The 16,151-nt window shown below is 38.2% G+C and overlaps 1 protein-coding gene across 1 annotated transcript in view; it reads left to right on the forward strand.

Moving 5' to 3' along the window:
- Positions 1-16,151, forward strand: part of NHLRC2 (NHL repeat containing 2) — a gene marked incomplete at both ends in the record, with an annotated part of 51,437 nt that overhangs the window by 21,889 nt on the left and 13,397 nt on the right. Inside the window, 2 exons of the mRNA XM_080694011.1 lie at positions 937-1,058; positions 6,782-6,911. Coding sequence (XP_080550137.1) covers positions 937-1,058; positions 6,782-6,911 — 252 coding nt within the window. The remainder of the gene's footprint in view (positions 1-936; positions 1,059-6,781; positions 6,912-16,151) is intronic.

The following is a 16,151-nucleotide window of genomic DNA, read 5'->3' on the forward strand; positions in this document are numbered from 1 at the left end:
TGAGACACAAAGAACTCGCCTGAACTATCAGCTGTAAAGAGGGGGAGCTGAAGAGGCATCAGTTGGAGTCCAAGTTCATTTCCTCGAAATGCATTCATTATACTACCCCTGATGACCTCTAGATCACCAGAGTTCTGCAAAGCCACGTGTCTGCAAACTTAGAGGCTTTGAGTAGCTTTTCCCCAGGTCACAGAAATAACAGTTATTTTATTGTGTTATGCTTTCTTAAAATTCTACATGCCTGGTTTCAGGAGTTGAAAAGTAGGCCTTAGACCAGAATCTCCTAAAGTATGTATGAGAAAGTGAAATAGTAAATAGGGAGGATTCTTAACCTGGGCTTTTTGACTCAAGAAATGCTTGAATGTCTGTTACATTATTTGTGACATTTGGGAGCACAGGAATTTTTCTCAGAAAGGGAAACATGATTTCCATTTTGTTACCAAAGGAGCATGTCTTTCAAAACTGTTAAAAGTCACCTATCTAGTTACTGGAAAACCTTTTTTTTTTTTTAATGGTACTGGAGATGGAACCCAGGGGCAGTCTACCTCCATACTACACCCCCAGCCCATTTTTTATTCTTTGTTTTGAAACAGGGTTACACTGAGTTGCAGAGGGCCTCACTAAGTAGCCGAGGCTGTCCGCAAACCGCGATCCTCCTGTCTCAGCCTCCCGAATGTTGAGATTACAAGTGTGCGCCACCATGCCCAGCTATTTTCTTTTGAGATATGCTAACAAAAGCACTAGAAACTATTAAGCTATAAATCCTCTTATTACTAAAACTCACTCTTGGAAAAAATGGTTACATTTTAGTTTTAGATAGAAGTGTGGTTGTTTTAAAATGCCAGCATTAAATACCAGTGTTAATTTATTTCTAGACTCAACTTGAAATCATTTCATAATGGGAAGGTTTTGTCTTATGATTGTCTTGTCTTTTAGGACCTAATCCTGGAAGAAAAGATGGAATATTTTCAGAGTCAAGTTTTAACTCTCCACAGGGTGTAGCCATGATGAATAATATCATATATGTGGCCGACACAGAAAACCACCTTATTAGAAAGGTAATTTTCCATCTTAAGTTAAAATTTTAATGCTTATAATCAGAAAAAACTCATACTTGCTACATTAAACAGTTGAAATTAAGCCAGGCACAGTGGTTCAAGCCTGTCGTCCCAGTACTGGGGAAGCTGGGACGGAAGGATTACAAGTTCAAGAGCGATGCACATTAACTTAGACACAGGGCTGGGGTTGTATCTCGGGTAGAGTAACCCTAGGTTCAATACCCAGTACCACAAAAAGGAAAATTAAAAAGCTGAAATTAGAGAGTGGTGCTTAAGTATGTGTCAGCGTACTTATTTAGTTTTTTCAGAGGTATTTGCTTTAGTTTTATTCTTAATTATCTTGCTTTTCTCTGTGTCCATGTATAGTTGCCACAGAGCAGAGCTTCTAATAGACTGTTTCCTTGGTTTATACTTTATGTAAAAATGATTTTCTATTATTAATCCTTTAAAGGTTAATATTTACTGTTTTCTTTTGTGGGCTATACCTTTCTATAACCCAGCAGTTTATTATAGACAGGCAGCAGTGCATTGAGGTAGTAAAACAACTAGCCCGCAACATTCAGAGGACGTAGCCTTCTTTTTTAATTATGTGTCATTTTTCCTATCTTAGAACTTAATGGGTTTTGGAGTATTGACCATAGTGCCACATTTAAATAGCATACCACAACAAATTAGGGTTCCTAAAGATATTCTGTATCATATGATTTTGTATAATTCTATAAATATTGGAAGTGAAATTATTTCCTTTCTCTCTTTTTTTTTTTTTTTTTCCTCTTCAGTACTGGGGATGGAACCCAGGGGCATTCTACCTCCAAGCTATACCCCCAGCCCTATTTTTTATTCTTTATTTCAAAACGGGGTCTCACTGAGTTGCAGAGGGCCTCACTAAGTAGCTGAGGCTGTCCTCGAACCACGATCCTCCTGACTCAGCCTCCCAAATGCTGAGATTACAAAAGCGTGTACCACCACACCCAGCTCCTTTCCTTTTTACAAGTATATTTATTTTATTTTTTTGTTTGTTTAAGACCTTATTTTAGAGGACTGAACAAATTAAACTTCTACATTCACTGACACAAATGCCTTTGTTCCATGCAGACCTCGCTCTTGCCTAGAATAATTTAAAATTTCCTACATTTTCATTCTCCACTCCCTTTGCCATTCCCTTTCCATGAAAAGACCCGTAAGGTAGCCAGTTATTATATACGGAAGGCATGTCTTTTTTATTTGTATGTACCTTGTGAAGCAGGATTTTGTGTCAATAGTTATCTTAAATTACTTTATTGTGGTACGTGTTATATATCATAGAGTTTATCCATTTAAGTATACAATTTATTGATTTGGGTAGATTTAATAGGTTCTGCAGTCATAGTCATAAATTGTTTATAGAACATTTCATTGCCCTATTAAGAATCCTCATAATCAATAATAGATAATCTCCATTCCCACCCCCAGCCGTAGGTAACCACTGATCTATTTTCGATATCTATTAATTTTTCTGAGTATTTCATATGACTAGAATCATAAATGGTTTCTTGTGTTTGACTTCTTCCATTTTGCCGACATTTTTGAAGTTCATCTTTAAACAGTTAACTCCTTTGTATTGCTAGATAACTTGCCATTGTGTGGACATACCACGTGTTGTCAGCCCATTTACCACTTGGTGAGCATTTCAGTTTTTTAGGTTGTTTCCAACTTTTGTCTATCATGAGTAGTACTGCTATGAACATTCATACACCAATTTTATGTAGAAATACATTTTCATTTCTTTTGCATACCTCATAGGAGAATTGCTGTCACGTGTTTTGTGTTTAAATTTTTGAGAATCTGCTAAATTGTTTTCCATAGCATTTGCACCAATTTACATTTCTACCTGAATGTCTCTGAGCTCCAGCGTTTCTACTTCCTCACCATCACTTGTTATTTTTATTTTTTTAATTCTAGCCATCCTACTGGATTATGCAGTGGCTTTTTTGTGGTTTTTGATACACATTTCCCTAGTGACTAGTAATGTCAAACATCTTTTCCTGGGCATAGGGCCATTTTTATATCTTCCTTTAAGAAGTGTCTATTTTTGTAATGAGGGTTTTTTTTTGTAATTGAGTTATAGGCATTTCTTATATATTCTCAGTACAACATTTTTTTTATCAGATATATGATTTGTAGATACTTTTTCAAAATTTTATACTTGCTATAACTGTAGGAGAGAAAGTACCCATTAAGTCAGGTTTTTTTCTATTCCATGTTGCTAAGAAGTATTTTGTTCAATTCATGTTCTACCTTTATTAAAATAATTGTATAATTTTTTGTCCATGGTCTATCTGGTGGTGAATTAATGACAATGTAAGGCCATCTTTTTATACCTGGAATAAAAGTTACCTAGTTATTGTTTTTTTAGAAAATCAAGTTGGATTGATTATTCAAAATTATATTTATTACTTCACAATTCATGTTCATAGTTAAACGGCTCCAAGACGTTTTGGACTCTTCTCATCTGGTTTTGGAATCAAGGTCACACTGACTTCATCATCAGCTGGTTTCATTTTTTTCTGTATTTTGAAACAGTCTGCCGAACATAGGGGCTCCATGGACATTTGTTAGAGCTCCCTTCCAACATCCCCTGGCCCTGTGCTTTTTTGAGAGGAGTTATTTGATTTTTATATCAAATATGATATCTATCTTAAGTCAGGATATATAAATCAAGATGTATTTCAAGGGCCTATCCCACGTCACCTATTGCGTTTCTCAGATGGGGCTCAGTGATTATCTCGATGAGATTAAATTGATGAACTCTCTTTATAATCTGAGTTTATAGAGCAGACACTAAAGAAATAATGTAAAGGGATATCGCTAAAACAAATCGATGTCATTTACTACAGTCAGACAATACGAGATAATAGGATTGTTTCACTAGATTAAAAAAAGTTTGAAACTATTTAATAACCTATACATAGTAAAGTTAACAAACTTGAAGTGGGAATTAATGCCACAGATATGTAAAAGGGCATCTATGAGAAGTCTCTAGCTTCACGTATGCAAAATACTGAACCATTTTTGTATTGGGAACAATTTTACTGGAAATCCTAGCCATGTAAGAAGGCAAAACAGATAAATAGAAAGTGAGCAGATGTAAAAAGAAATAATTTTCTTTATTTGCCAATAACATGTCATATAAGTGGAAAATTCTAAGAAATCTATGAAATAGTTATAACTAAAGCAAATTTAGGAAAGATGCAGAACAAAAAAGCTCATATAAAAAGAGAATCAACTGGAAATTTGTATTTAAAAATTCTATCTACAATAACAGCAAAAGCATAAAATACTTAGAACAGATGAACAAGACACATATTGGACGTGTATAGTCTGTCCTCTGTATCCACAGGTCTGGACCTCTGGATTCAATAACCACAGGTTGGAAATCTTCAGAAAAATAAAAATGCATCTGAACATATACTGATGTTTTCTTGTCATCATTCTCAGTATATTTTAACAACTATTTATACAGTACTTACATTGAATTAGCTATTTTGAGTAATTTAGAAATTATTTAAAATATATAGCAGACTATATTTAGGTTATATGCAAATACTGTATATTTTGTATAAGGGATTTGAGTGTCCTTGAATTTTATTATCCAAGGACATGTCCTGAAACCCGTCTCCCACAGATGCAAAGGGTATTTTGACCTATAAATGTTGCAGAGAAAAATTCAGTGTTAGATATTAATATGAATATAGCAAATGGAATTAATATTGAAGGCTCAATAGTAAAATGACAGTTTTCTCCAAATTGTTCTATACATTCAATATAATTCAAATCAAAACTTCATCAACCTTTTATTTTTTTTGTAGAGTTTGGCAAGCAGATTCCAAAATGTATATGGAAATGCAAAACAAAGGATTTATAATATCTAAAATAATCCTAAAAAATAAAGAAAAGATGCTGCCTGATTTGAAGACTTTCTATATTGGTACATTCAACAAAGACTGTGGTGCTTTCATATCTGTCTCTCAGGATATATAGAGAGATCAGTAAAAGAACGAAAAGCCTTAAGTAGCCCTATGCATATACAGTTACTTGATATTCAAAAAAAAAATCAAAGCACTCAAATGTAAGAAGAAAAGTCATTTCAACAAATGGCGCCGAGACAACTAGATACCCATATGATTTAAAAAATATATACATTCCTATCTATCATAGCCTACATAAACATCAATTCAAAGTATGTCACAGACCTAAATGTAAAAGTAAAACAATAAAGCTTTTAGAAAGCATTTCTCAAAGGGAGATATACAAATGGCCATGCGCACAGGAAAAGATGCTTGATGTCCTTAGTAACCAGGGAATTGTACCTCATAACCATAGTGAGAAGCCACTTCACGCCCGCATACCAGGGTCAGGAATATTTTTGTGATTTGCAGGTACTAAAAATTGCTTAAGACAGGACACAGAAGCAATAATCATAAAGGAAAAAAGGATAAATTAGACTTTACCAAAATTTAAAGTGTCTATTCATTAAAATTTGCCATTGAGAAAATGAAGACACACTTCCAGAAATATTAACAAAAATCCACAAAACCTATCTGTTAAGGGGCTAGTGCCCATTACATAGGAAGGTTCCTACAACTGAAAAATAAGAAGGCAGCCCAGTTAAAAGTGGGTCAGAGATTTGAACAGACATTCTCAAAAGAAGACATAAGAAAGACCAGCACATAAAAACCTATCTACAAGCATAGAGAGGAAATGTAAGTTTTAAACCACAGGGTGAGCCAGGCAACAGGAGTGCACACCTGTCGCCCAGCACTAGGGAGGCTGAGGCTGGAGGAGCATCTGAGCCAAAATTCGGGGGTGTACTGTTCATCTTTTGATGACAGGTACTGATGTTTGCAGTTTACTTTGAAATTCATGAGAAGATACAACTGAATCCATTTATAACTGGATAAAATATCTCATAAGGCAAGTGAAACACTGATAGTAGAACCTAAGGCATATAGTAGGCATTCAGTAAGGCATATAGTAAGGCATTCAGTAGGCATATAGATGTTTGCAGCAAAGTTCTTTCAATTTGTGTTGAGCACATATTTGAAATTTTTCCTGGTAAAATGTTGGGAAGGAGGTCTCTGGAGATGAAAGCAGAGAAACTTTTTTCGGTAGAATATATTATTCTTTTTAGTTTATGATGTAGAGTCAACATAGTGCCTAGAACTGCCTGGGTTCAAGTCCTAGATCCGTGACTTACTAACTGTGGAATCTTGGGAAAGTTACTTAACGTTCTGCTTCTCAGTTTCCCCCAAAATAATCAGTCAGCGTCCCTGGGTGATTATGAAGGTAGTGGGTTGGCTGGCTCACTCTTGGATCAGTGCCGCGCACATATTGAATGCTAGATGTGTTAATTACTAGCTGAGCAGAATGGAAATATGTACATTTAATTTTAAGAAATTTGCATTTTGTTAGATTGTGTTTTAAATTTTCACTTTCTTTTAAAATATAGTTAAGATGAGGTCATCAGCAGTTCTGGTGAAGGCTTGATGAGGGAGGGAGGGAGGGGGAGAAGGAGGGAAGAAGGGGAACTCAGTAGGAGTGATTGCATTTGAATAATAAGTTCCTCTCATTAATTAGCCTTGTTTTAAGCATTACGTGGCAAATACCCTCTATATCTTCAGTTAGAAATCTTCACAAAGCAACAGCAACATGCATTGCATAACACACCCATTGCATTTTTGTAGGTTGACCTAGAAGCTGAGAGGGTGAGCACGGTGGCTGGCATTGGAATTCAAGGAGCAGACAGAGAGGGAGGAGCCAGAGGAGAGCAGCAGGCCATCAGCTCCCCTTGGGACGTCGCTTTGGGGAGGTCAGGTGGGTAAACTTCTAATGCCAAACGTAAGCAGACTTTGCCCAGTAACCGTAAGGTTTAGATACTCTTGAATGTGCATTTGGATTCATTGCATTGCTAGTTATTTTAGATTTTTGTATTTATGGCTTACAGTTCATTGTGTACAACAATGGCAGCAGTAATGTTCATAAGATAGAGATATATTGCATATAACACTACTTATTCTTCACACAAAATAGAGCATATATTCCTCTAATGCGAAATTTAAAAATTTCATCTTTGCTGCACCTTCCACTTAATGTAGTTCAGAATATTCCTAAACGTAAAGGATTATAGTTTCAAGGCCACAAAAGACCATTTGTAAACTGCCTGGCTCTGTGTTCTTATTTACTCCAATTTAAAAAAGAAGTTGAGAAATTAATGAGGGAGCTGCTTTTTTGGTTTAAAAAATAGAGTTTTGAAATATGAAAGCTTCGCTTGAGCAATTAAACATTTTTACCGTATTGAATTATGCAAATATTGATGACAAAGGAGACTTGCATTATCCTTATGATCTTTGTTATCTGTCTTAATTGACTAAAAGAAATCCAGGAGTGCTCTGATTTGGACTCTTTTGTTCCCTTGGCCATTAGCAAAACTGAGGTTTCCATGCCCAAACTCAGACAAATGAATAAAGAAAGTTAGTAAAAGAATACATTGAAATGGAATTTGAGTTAAATGATTCAGTGAGCTTTGTTGAATGGCTTTTCATTTGAAATACTTTTATATTATGTTGTTAATGGATGGACCTTTATCCATTATGTTAGAAAGCTTTTATAAAGCTTTTAATATTAGCAAAATATATGAATGAATTTCTGGTGCTGCTTACATTTAACCTATCTATTAAAATATTAAAATTTACTTTAATACTAAAATTTACTTGTAATATTTTAATATGAAATTTATTTTTACACATTTATTATATTTATTAAAATATTAAAATTTCTGTTTGAAAATTCCATTTTGGGAATTCTTTTTCTAAATGAGCTGTTTTCTGCTTCACTAAGAGAGACAGTGTCGTGGAGCCAGTGCATCTCAGGTGCATGCAGCAGGGGCCCGTGATATGTAGAGAGTTTAAAATTAATAATAAGCCAATTGGAACAGTCTCCTATTTATTACCAGGCATCAGCATTCTAAACAATTTCATAGTTCAGTCCCCATCAGGATTTATCATACTTGCCTTTGGTACAACACGGAGCTCTGAGGAAATAAGTCTTACAGATAGAAAAATAGTCTGAAACATAACTGTCAGTGACATAGTGGAAGTGAATGAGAATTCCTGCTATTACCATCCCTCAAGGGCACTGAATAGGAATCCATGGAATAACATAGTTACTGGTGTTTGGGCTTTGCCACTTCATAGCTACTGTATGTTAGTAATCGCCAGCCAGTCCACTGAGGCTTGGGGAAATCATCCCAAGATTCATACAGACCTAAACCTTTATTTCTTTTTTCTTTGATTGGTTTTGTTTTTGTTTACAGCACTGGGGATTGAGCCTAGAGCCTCTTTTGTTAGGCAAATGCTTTTCTGGGCTATACCCTGGTCTTTTGCATTGTATTTTGAGACATGGTCTTCTCAAACTTGGTCTCCTCCTCTCTCAGCCTCCTGGTCAGCTGGAATTTTAAACCTGTGCCACCATGCCCAGCCTTTAGCCTTTATTTCAGCTGACGAAGGCTGAGCCAGCCTTGGCTTGGGTCCAAGCTGTTTCTTGGGTCAGGATCTGGTCCAGGTGGTGCTCATCTTCTGTGCACCTACAGTGGTCTGAGGCATGTTCTCTTGACAAAAGGCTGAAGCCCAAAAGGGTAAGCCCCATTGTACACAAGTAAACCTTTTGTCAGGTCTATTTACCTGTTGTTAGTAAAACAAGTCATATAACCAAGCTCAGAGTTACAGGACGAGGATGCGCACTTTGCTCTTAATTAGGCCACAGCAAAGATGTGGATATAAGCAAATAAAGGATTAAAAACAACAGCCTCTCCATAATCAGAACTGACATTGCTCAAAAGTCCTATACTGAATGCCTTATCAAGTTGGACTTACTGAATAGCCAATGAGTAATTAAGATTCAGTCATACTTCTAGCATAAGATTCCTAGTTCATCTTTGTATTGAGAATGCACCCAAACTGCTCTCCACAGAAAATCTTAGCCCAATTGACAAGTACTCCGTCAGTTTCCAACTAGAGTGACATGCCGTTTGAAACTTGTGTCTGTACGAAGCTCAGTTTTCAAAGAAGGAGGTGAATAGACCATGGCTCAAGAGATCGTGGCCCTGCATTTAACGTAGAGCTGAAAATATCTCCACTTCAGGTTCTTGGCAGGAGAAGTCATCTTGCCTCCATGTAAGCTCAGTGCTTTGCAGAATACTGGCTGAGAGAAAGTGTCACACACTGTGTGAAGGACCTGCAGTCACCCCGATTATTATAGGCCAAGAGTTTTAGCCCGGGGTTCTATGCCAAGACATTGGTGGGTAGGCTTTATAAGGTACTTAAAATTTCTGGGAAATTTCCCAGAAATTTTATTCAAGATTTGGGAGAATTGTTTATCTAAACAGTCTTCTCATTAGATTTTCAAAGTAGTGTATTGCCTCAAAACATTTTAAGAGATTAAATTAAGATTGCTCTAAATAACTCTAAAATTCAATCCTGAATTAATGTATATTGTCAGAATATGGAAAAATTGATCACTGCTAAGCTGTATTTTAGCACTGTGTCATTTACTTAAAATATGCAATATATAACCCTTATGTTTATGTATATGTATTTCATATTATTTATTTCATCAAAACATAGCCCTATGGGACTTGTGACTATTTTTACTATAAAGATTAGTTGATATTTGAGTGACTGCCTTCTTAGTGATCTCTAATTTGTCTACTGTAGAGATTTATTTCTGGACTTTGTATTGTGGATAACTATATACTTTTTCCTAAATATTGGGTTGTTTATTTATTTTCAGGTTTGTTTTTAAGCTCCAGGATATTTTGACTGTCATAACTGTCTGCATTGCTGTATTGATTGCTAGGAAACATGGAGACAAATTTATCTTTAGCAGAGCATGAGAATAACATGACATTTATTTTTTAATATTAACATATCTGAGTCAGGCATGGTGGCGCACGCTTATGATCCCAGCATTCGGGAGGCTGAGACCGGAGGATCCCAGTTCGTGGACAGCCTCAGCTACTTAGTGAGGCCCTCTGCAACTTAGTGAGACCCTGTTTCAAAATAAAGATTAAAAATAGGGCAGGGGGTGTAGCTCGGAGGTCAAATGCCCCTGGGTTCCATCCCCAAAACCGAAAAAATACAAAACAAAAAACAAACAAATATATATATATATATATATATATATATATATATATATATATATATAATTTTAACATGTCTGAATCTTTAGTTTGTACCCTTATTTACCTTTTTACTTTGTTATTTTTTATTTTTTTATTTATCTTGTTAGATTGTTTCTTTGTAAGCTACCAACGCTTTTGTGAAATGAAGTAGAAGTACATAAATGTAGTAGAATCCTTCTCTTTACCAATAGAGGGAAGGAAGGAGGGAGGGAGGGAGGGAGGGAGGGAGGGAGAGAGAGAGAGAGAGAGAGAGAGAGAGAGAGAGAGAGAGAGAGAGAGAGTGAGTGAGAGTGAGTGTCAGTCAGTATAAGTTACCTCATGTGCACTGGCCTCAAACCTATGATCCTCCTGTCTCAGCCTCCCGAATCCTGAGATTATAGGAGTGAACTGCCAACATGCATCTTTCACTATACAAAATATAAAATATATTGGTTGGTTTTATAGAGGGATGCATGGGGTTTTCAAGTAATGTTCTTTAGTAAGCTTGCAAATAGGTGTCCACATTGGTATTTAGTTACTTAAACTTTATATGTAACATATGTTCCTGAATATGCACATTCAACTAAAATTTAAATAGTTTCAGGGCACTGTGGTATAGGCCTCTAATGCCAGCCACTCAGGAGACTGAAGCAGGAGGATCACAAGTCGGAGGCCAGCATTGGCAATTTAGCAAGACCCTGTCTCAAACTAGAAATAGAAAAGCAGGCTGGAAGCCGGGCATGGTGGCACATGCTTATTATAATCCCCGTACTTGGGAGGCTGAGACAGGAGGATCGCAGGTTCACAGCCAGCCTCAGCAACTTACAGCAAGACCCTTGCAACTTTGTGAGACTTTATTTCAAAATAAAAAGTGCGAGAGCCATAGTAAAAAAAAAAAAAAAAAAAAAAAAAAAAAAAGATTAGGCAAAGAGAATGAAAACTAATAAGGGTGAATACACAGTTGAATAATATGCCTTACAAAGGGTTCCAGTTTTATAGACATTCTTTACAGAGAAATTAGAGAAAGAGGCTTGAAATACCTCTGATTATTATTATATGTAACTTACAGATAGCATGTATATATCTGTTTTACATAATACCTGAATATTTAACCAAATTATATCATTATAGTGATAAAGGGATAAAAATAATTACATTGAAGTGATTCTTATAAAAATGAATTTCTTTACTACTGTGGTTTTTGTTTTTGTGTTTGTTTTCTGGTACTGGGGATTGAAACAGAGTCTTGCTAAGTTTCTGCAGCTGGCCTTGAACCTGTGATTCTCCTGTTTCAGCCCCCCAAGTACTGGGATTATAGGAGTGTGCCATGGTGCCCGGCTACTCATTTTTATTTCTCATTTATTATTCTCACTGTAGAGTCAGGACTTCATCATGCATGAAAAACAACTATTGACTACAATAAATTTAATTTTTTAGGAGATACTTTGCCATTTCCTACAATGTGTATCAACTCTGCGTTGATTCCACTAATGCCTTAAAAACTGTTTTATTAAAGATCAAAACCCCTGCCAGTCTAAGCGCTTTAGTCTATGCCTGACTGGGAGTTATTTACTAAAAGGACAATGTACCTAAATCCATTGACCTTCTTTGGCCCTTTAATCGGCATTTTCCCTAGATAGAAATTTAGCTTTTCTTATGCAACCTTTAATGGTCAAAATCCAACTATTTTGTGTGCTAGTCTGATTATCTACAGTTTTGGGTACTTAGGTACTTAATATGTTTTTGTTACTTCTGTTGATATTCTGTAAAATGCCATTAAAATATTTTTCTTTAAAAAATCAGAAAATTTTGGAGCCAGGCACGGTGGCCCAGGCTTGTTATCCCAGCACTCGGGAGGCCGAAACAGGAGGATCACAGTTTCACAGCCAGCCTCGGTAACTTGTGAGGCCCTCCACAACTTAGCAAGGCCGTTTTAACATAAAGAATAAAATAGGGCTAGGGGTGTAGGTCAGAAGTAGAAGGCCCCTGAGTTCAATCTCCAGTACCACACAAACACACCAAAAAAAAAAAAAAAGGCAGAAAATTTTGAAGGAATGCATTTTATGCAATATGACCAATACATTTTTATTTTGAAAATGAGTTGTATCATTATGTCCAAAATTTGAGAGGTTCGTCCTTAAGCCTTTGGTTTTCAGAGTTTACTGTTCTGTAAATTATCCTGCCTGGAATCTTTAATCCATGGTTTGGTATCCTTTGTTATTTTCAAGAAGTCCTTACCCATTGCCTCTCTAAATGTGTCTTCGGCCGCTCTTTTCTCTCTGGGACTTCAGGTCCTCCCACATCACACTCCTTGAGAGTACATTCAACAAGTCTTACATATTGTGCTCTTGTTTTCCTTTTACTACTTTTCCTTTTGTGCTGGCTTGGTAACTCCAAGGACTTTTCTTCAGGGTCACTAATTCTTTCCTCAGATGTGTCTAGTCACCAGCTGAGCCTCTTGGAGGAATTCAGAATTTGTAGTTTCTTCCTTCTTGCAGAGCCCCTCTTTCGGCTGCAGTGTCCCCTCTATTTAGGCATGCTGACCACCTTTTTCTCTCTGGACTCTTTAACTTGTAAGCATAGTTATTTCACAGTCAGGGTTGGAGAGTTCCACATTTCCAGTCATCTCTGAGTCTGGTTCTGTTGACTCGTTGCTTGAAAATGGATAGTTTGGCCTGGCATGGTGCCGCACGCCTATAATCTCAGTACTTGGGAGGCTGAGACAGGAGGATCGCAGGTTCTAGGACAGCCTTAGCAAGTAGTGAGACTCATCAACCTAGCAAGACCTGTTTCAAAATAAAAATAAAATAGAACTAGGCATGTAGCTCAGAGGCAGAATGCCCTGAGTTTGAAACCCAGTACCCAAAGAAAAAGGATGATTTTTCCCTTGCTTTTACGTGTGTCTTCTCATGGTTTATTGCAGGCCAGCCACCTCACGTGGAATGGTAGAGGCTGGAATAAACAATGTTTATGCCTTTATTATGGGAGGCTGAGTCAGTGTGGGCAGTAGCTGACTGGCCTCTGGTGACTGTACTGCCTCTTGCGGGGCCGGCGTGCCTATGGCGTAGGCTCAGCCCAGGGGTGGGGGCAGGGGGCAGAGGTGCTGGGTTTTCTTTCTGGGAGTGCTCGACGCTGGGCTTTGAGTCTCCAGGCTCATAGCTGCAGTGGCCCCCTCAGAGCACGGGGCTCCCCCAACATCTAAGGCTTTCTGCTCTGGGTTACTCTGCTCCAGGCCTCAGTTGGGGATGAGGCATTCCTGTTGTGCTGACCCAGCCAGGTCCTAAGAAATTCCTGAGTGCCTAGACAGGGAGGAGTGAGATAGGAACTGTTCAAGCTCCTGTCCCTCCTCTCTGGCAGCTACAGTGTCTGGGGGTGGCCTGCATCTCTCCCAGCAGGACACCTCTACTTGAGTCTGGGTGCCTCTTTGATAAGAGACAGCCCCTTCCCCTCCTCAGGCACGGCTTCCCTCTGCCCAGCTAAATTGGTATTTTCCGGCTGCGATTGGTCTTTCCTGTGCCCTGCGGTGACACTTGCTCCTTTGCCCTAGCGGCCCTAGACTTTGCTTCATAGTGGCATTAGGGCCTGTGGAGACAAGTCTGTTTACACTAAATAGCGTTACGTAGAGGCCTTCAAGGGAGAGCTGGTCAGAGTTGCTTAAAATAACATAGAAGTTTTAGAAGCTGAATTTCAGGTAAGTTTTATATTTCATTTGTTGATTCTTATTTTCTGAAATGATTTCTGTAATCTTTTTGATAGCTTTGAGAGGTTTTGCCTTTTAAAATACTTTCAAAACCTTTTCAGCTTTTAGCATTGCCTTTTTTTCATCTTGAGTATTGAAATCCAGTTATACTAAGTGCACTCTTAATTTAAAATTGAAATGTTCACTAATACCACATTCCTGTTATAGAAGGAACAGGGTATTATCCCTACTCACTGATGTGCTGTAGGCGTTAGCGTCCACACTCAGGATGAACAGGCAAATTGCAGTAGGACTCTTGTCATTGGATAGATATTATAAATGCCAGGCCACCTTTCTGCTTTCCTTTTCTTTTTTGGTGTATGGTACTGGGGATTGAACCCAGAGGCATTCTACCTCCACCTACACCCCCAGATTTATTTCTTCTTTATTTTGAAACAGGGTCTCACTTAGTTGTGGAGAGCCTCACAATTTGCTGGTCTCGAACCTGCAGTCCTCTTGTCTCAGCCTGTTTTCCCTTTTTAAACCCTACTTTTGCCTGCAAAATGCAACCCTTTTAGCCCTCAGTGAAACAAACCGCAAGGCAGGGTGGAAACTCCTTGTACAAAGGGTTTGTGTGGTGCTGTGACTGTGGACTGGACTCAGACTGCTGGGCTCCACGTGCCTCGTCGGGTCCTATGTGACTTTAGACAAGCTCCCTAGCCTCTTTATGCCTGCATAACCTCCTCTAAAGAGAAGGTGCAAGTAGCCCCACCTCCAAGGCCGTGAAGATTATGATAATTGATAGTGCTCAGTGCATAGAAAGTACTCTGCAAGTTGTTGCTATTACTGTTTGCCATAAGATAAAGTTTTGTCATGAAAGTCACAAAGACATGCTTACATTCTGAACTAAACCAGAAATGGGAAAGCAGGGCACTTGGAAAAATACTTAGGGGCCACAGAGAGAAGGGCAGAGGGTTAGAGCCAAGGCTCAGAAAATGGGCCAAGGAAGAACAGAAGAGCATGGCCCACTGCTGCGGCTTTTTCATTCTTATCAGAACACCCGTAAAGGCAGATTCACTAATGAACTCACACTCAGCTTTAGCTCGGTGAATTTTAGCAAATTATTTAACATCTTTGAATTTCAGTTTCATTTTATTAAATGAAGAAGATAATGATGATAAGACTTTCCAAGGTTGTTCAAGGAGAGCGTATCATCCATGCACAGCGCTCGGTGCATTCGACATAGGAAGTGTTCTGCGTGGCATCGCGGGCCGTCCTCACCAGTCCATGCATAGAATCCCAGAGACCTGGTGTAGCCTGTGCTGCTATGCTGTTTTTCTCATTGCTCTGACAAGAAAATCCATACACAGATCAAGGCCAAACAAATGCACACACTTTGTGACTGTGAAGCTTTGCCTCTGTGTATATGTAGTAAACCCCAGCTGAGCTAGACTGCCCTGTTCAGAGAGCTAGACAATGAAGGCCACTTTGGTCTTTCAGTCAGATAGCCACTAGCATAGTTCTTCTTCGCCATGACAGGGGCTCTGGAAATTTCTTGGGCTCATAATTAAATTTGCCTAACTCACTTTTCCCAGCTTTTCTCAGGGTAGGGCATCCATGTGAAGGAGAGGCTGTTTCAGGGTAGAGATACTGTGACAGATGAACGAGGCGGTCGGCCGTGGAGTCACCTCTGGGTGGCTTACGTGAAGGGAGGCCACGTGCGAGGCGGTCAGGTTGTGGGTCTATCTTAACTGAGGAGACAACAGGATTTGAGAGCGGCTCCCGTGTGACCATGGGAGAAAGAAGGAATGGGGTGACTCCGGGGTTCTTGACTGCGAGGCTGGGAGGATGGAGGATTCCATCAGTCATGTCACCACTGTGCAGTAGAGATTCTCAGTGAAGAGGGCATGTACATTCTTTGGGTATTCGATGCCTTTTAGTACCATTATAAAAATTTTTCAATTTATTTTCTGGCACAGAAATAAAATTTATTCCTTTTTAATGACCATATATCCAACAACCTTGCTAAATTCACTCATGAGTTCTAATAGTCTCTCTGCAAATTTAAAAGATTTTCTTCCTATATAATCGTGTCATCTTCTAATAAACGCAGTTTTGTTTCTAATTCTTAGTCTTTTTACTATTTTGTTGCACAACTAGGACTAATAGAACGCTGCGTGGAAGTGTTGGTAGGAGGTATATTCGTCTCATTTCTGTT

The sequence above is a fragment of the Muscardinus avellanarius genome (genome assembly GCF_963383645.1).
Source record: "Muscardinus avellanarius genome assembly, chromosome: 4".
NCBI lineage: Eukaryota > Metazoa > Chordata > Mammalia > Rodentia > Gliridae > Muscardinus > Muscardinus avellanarius.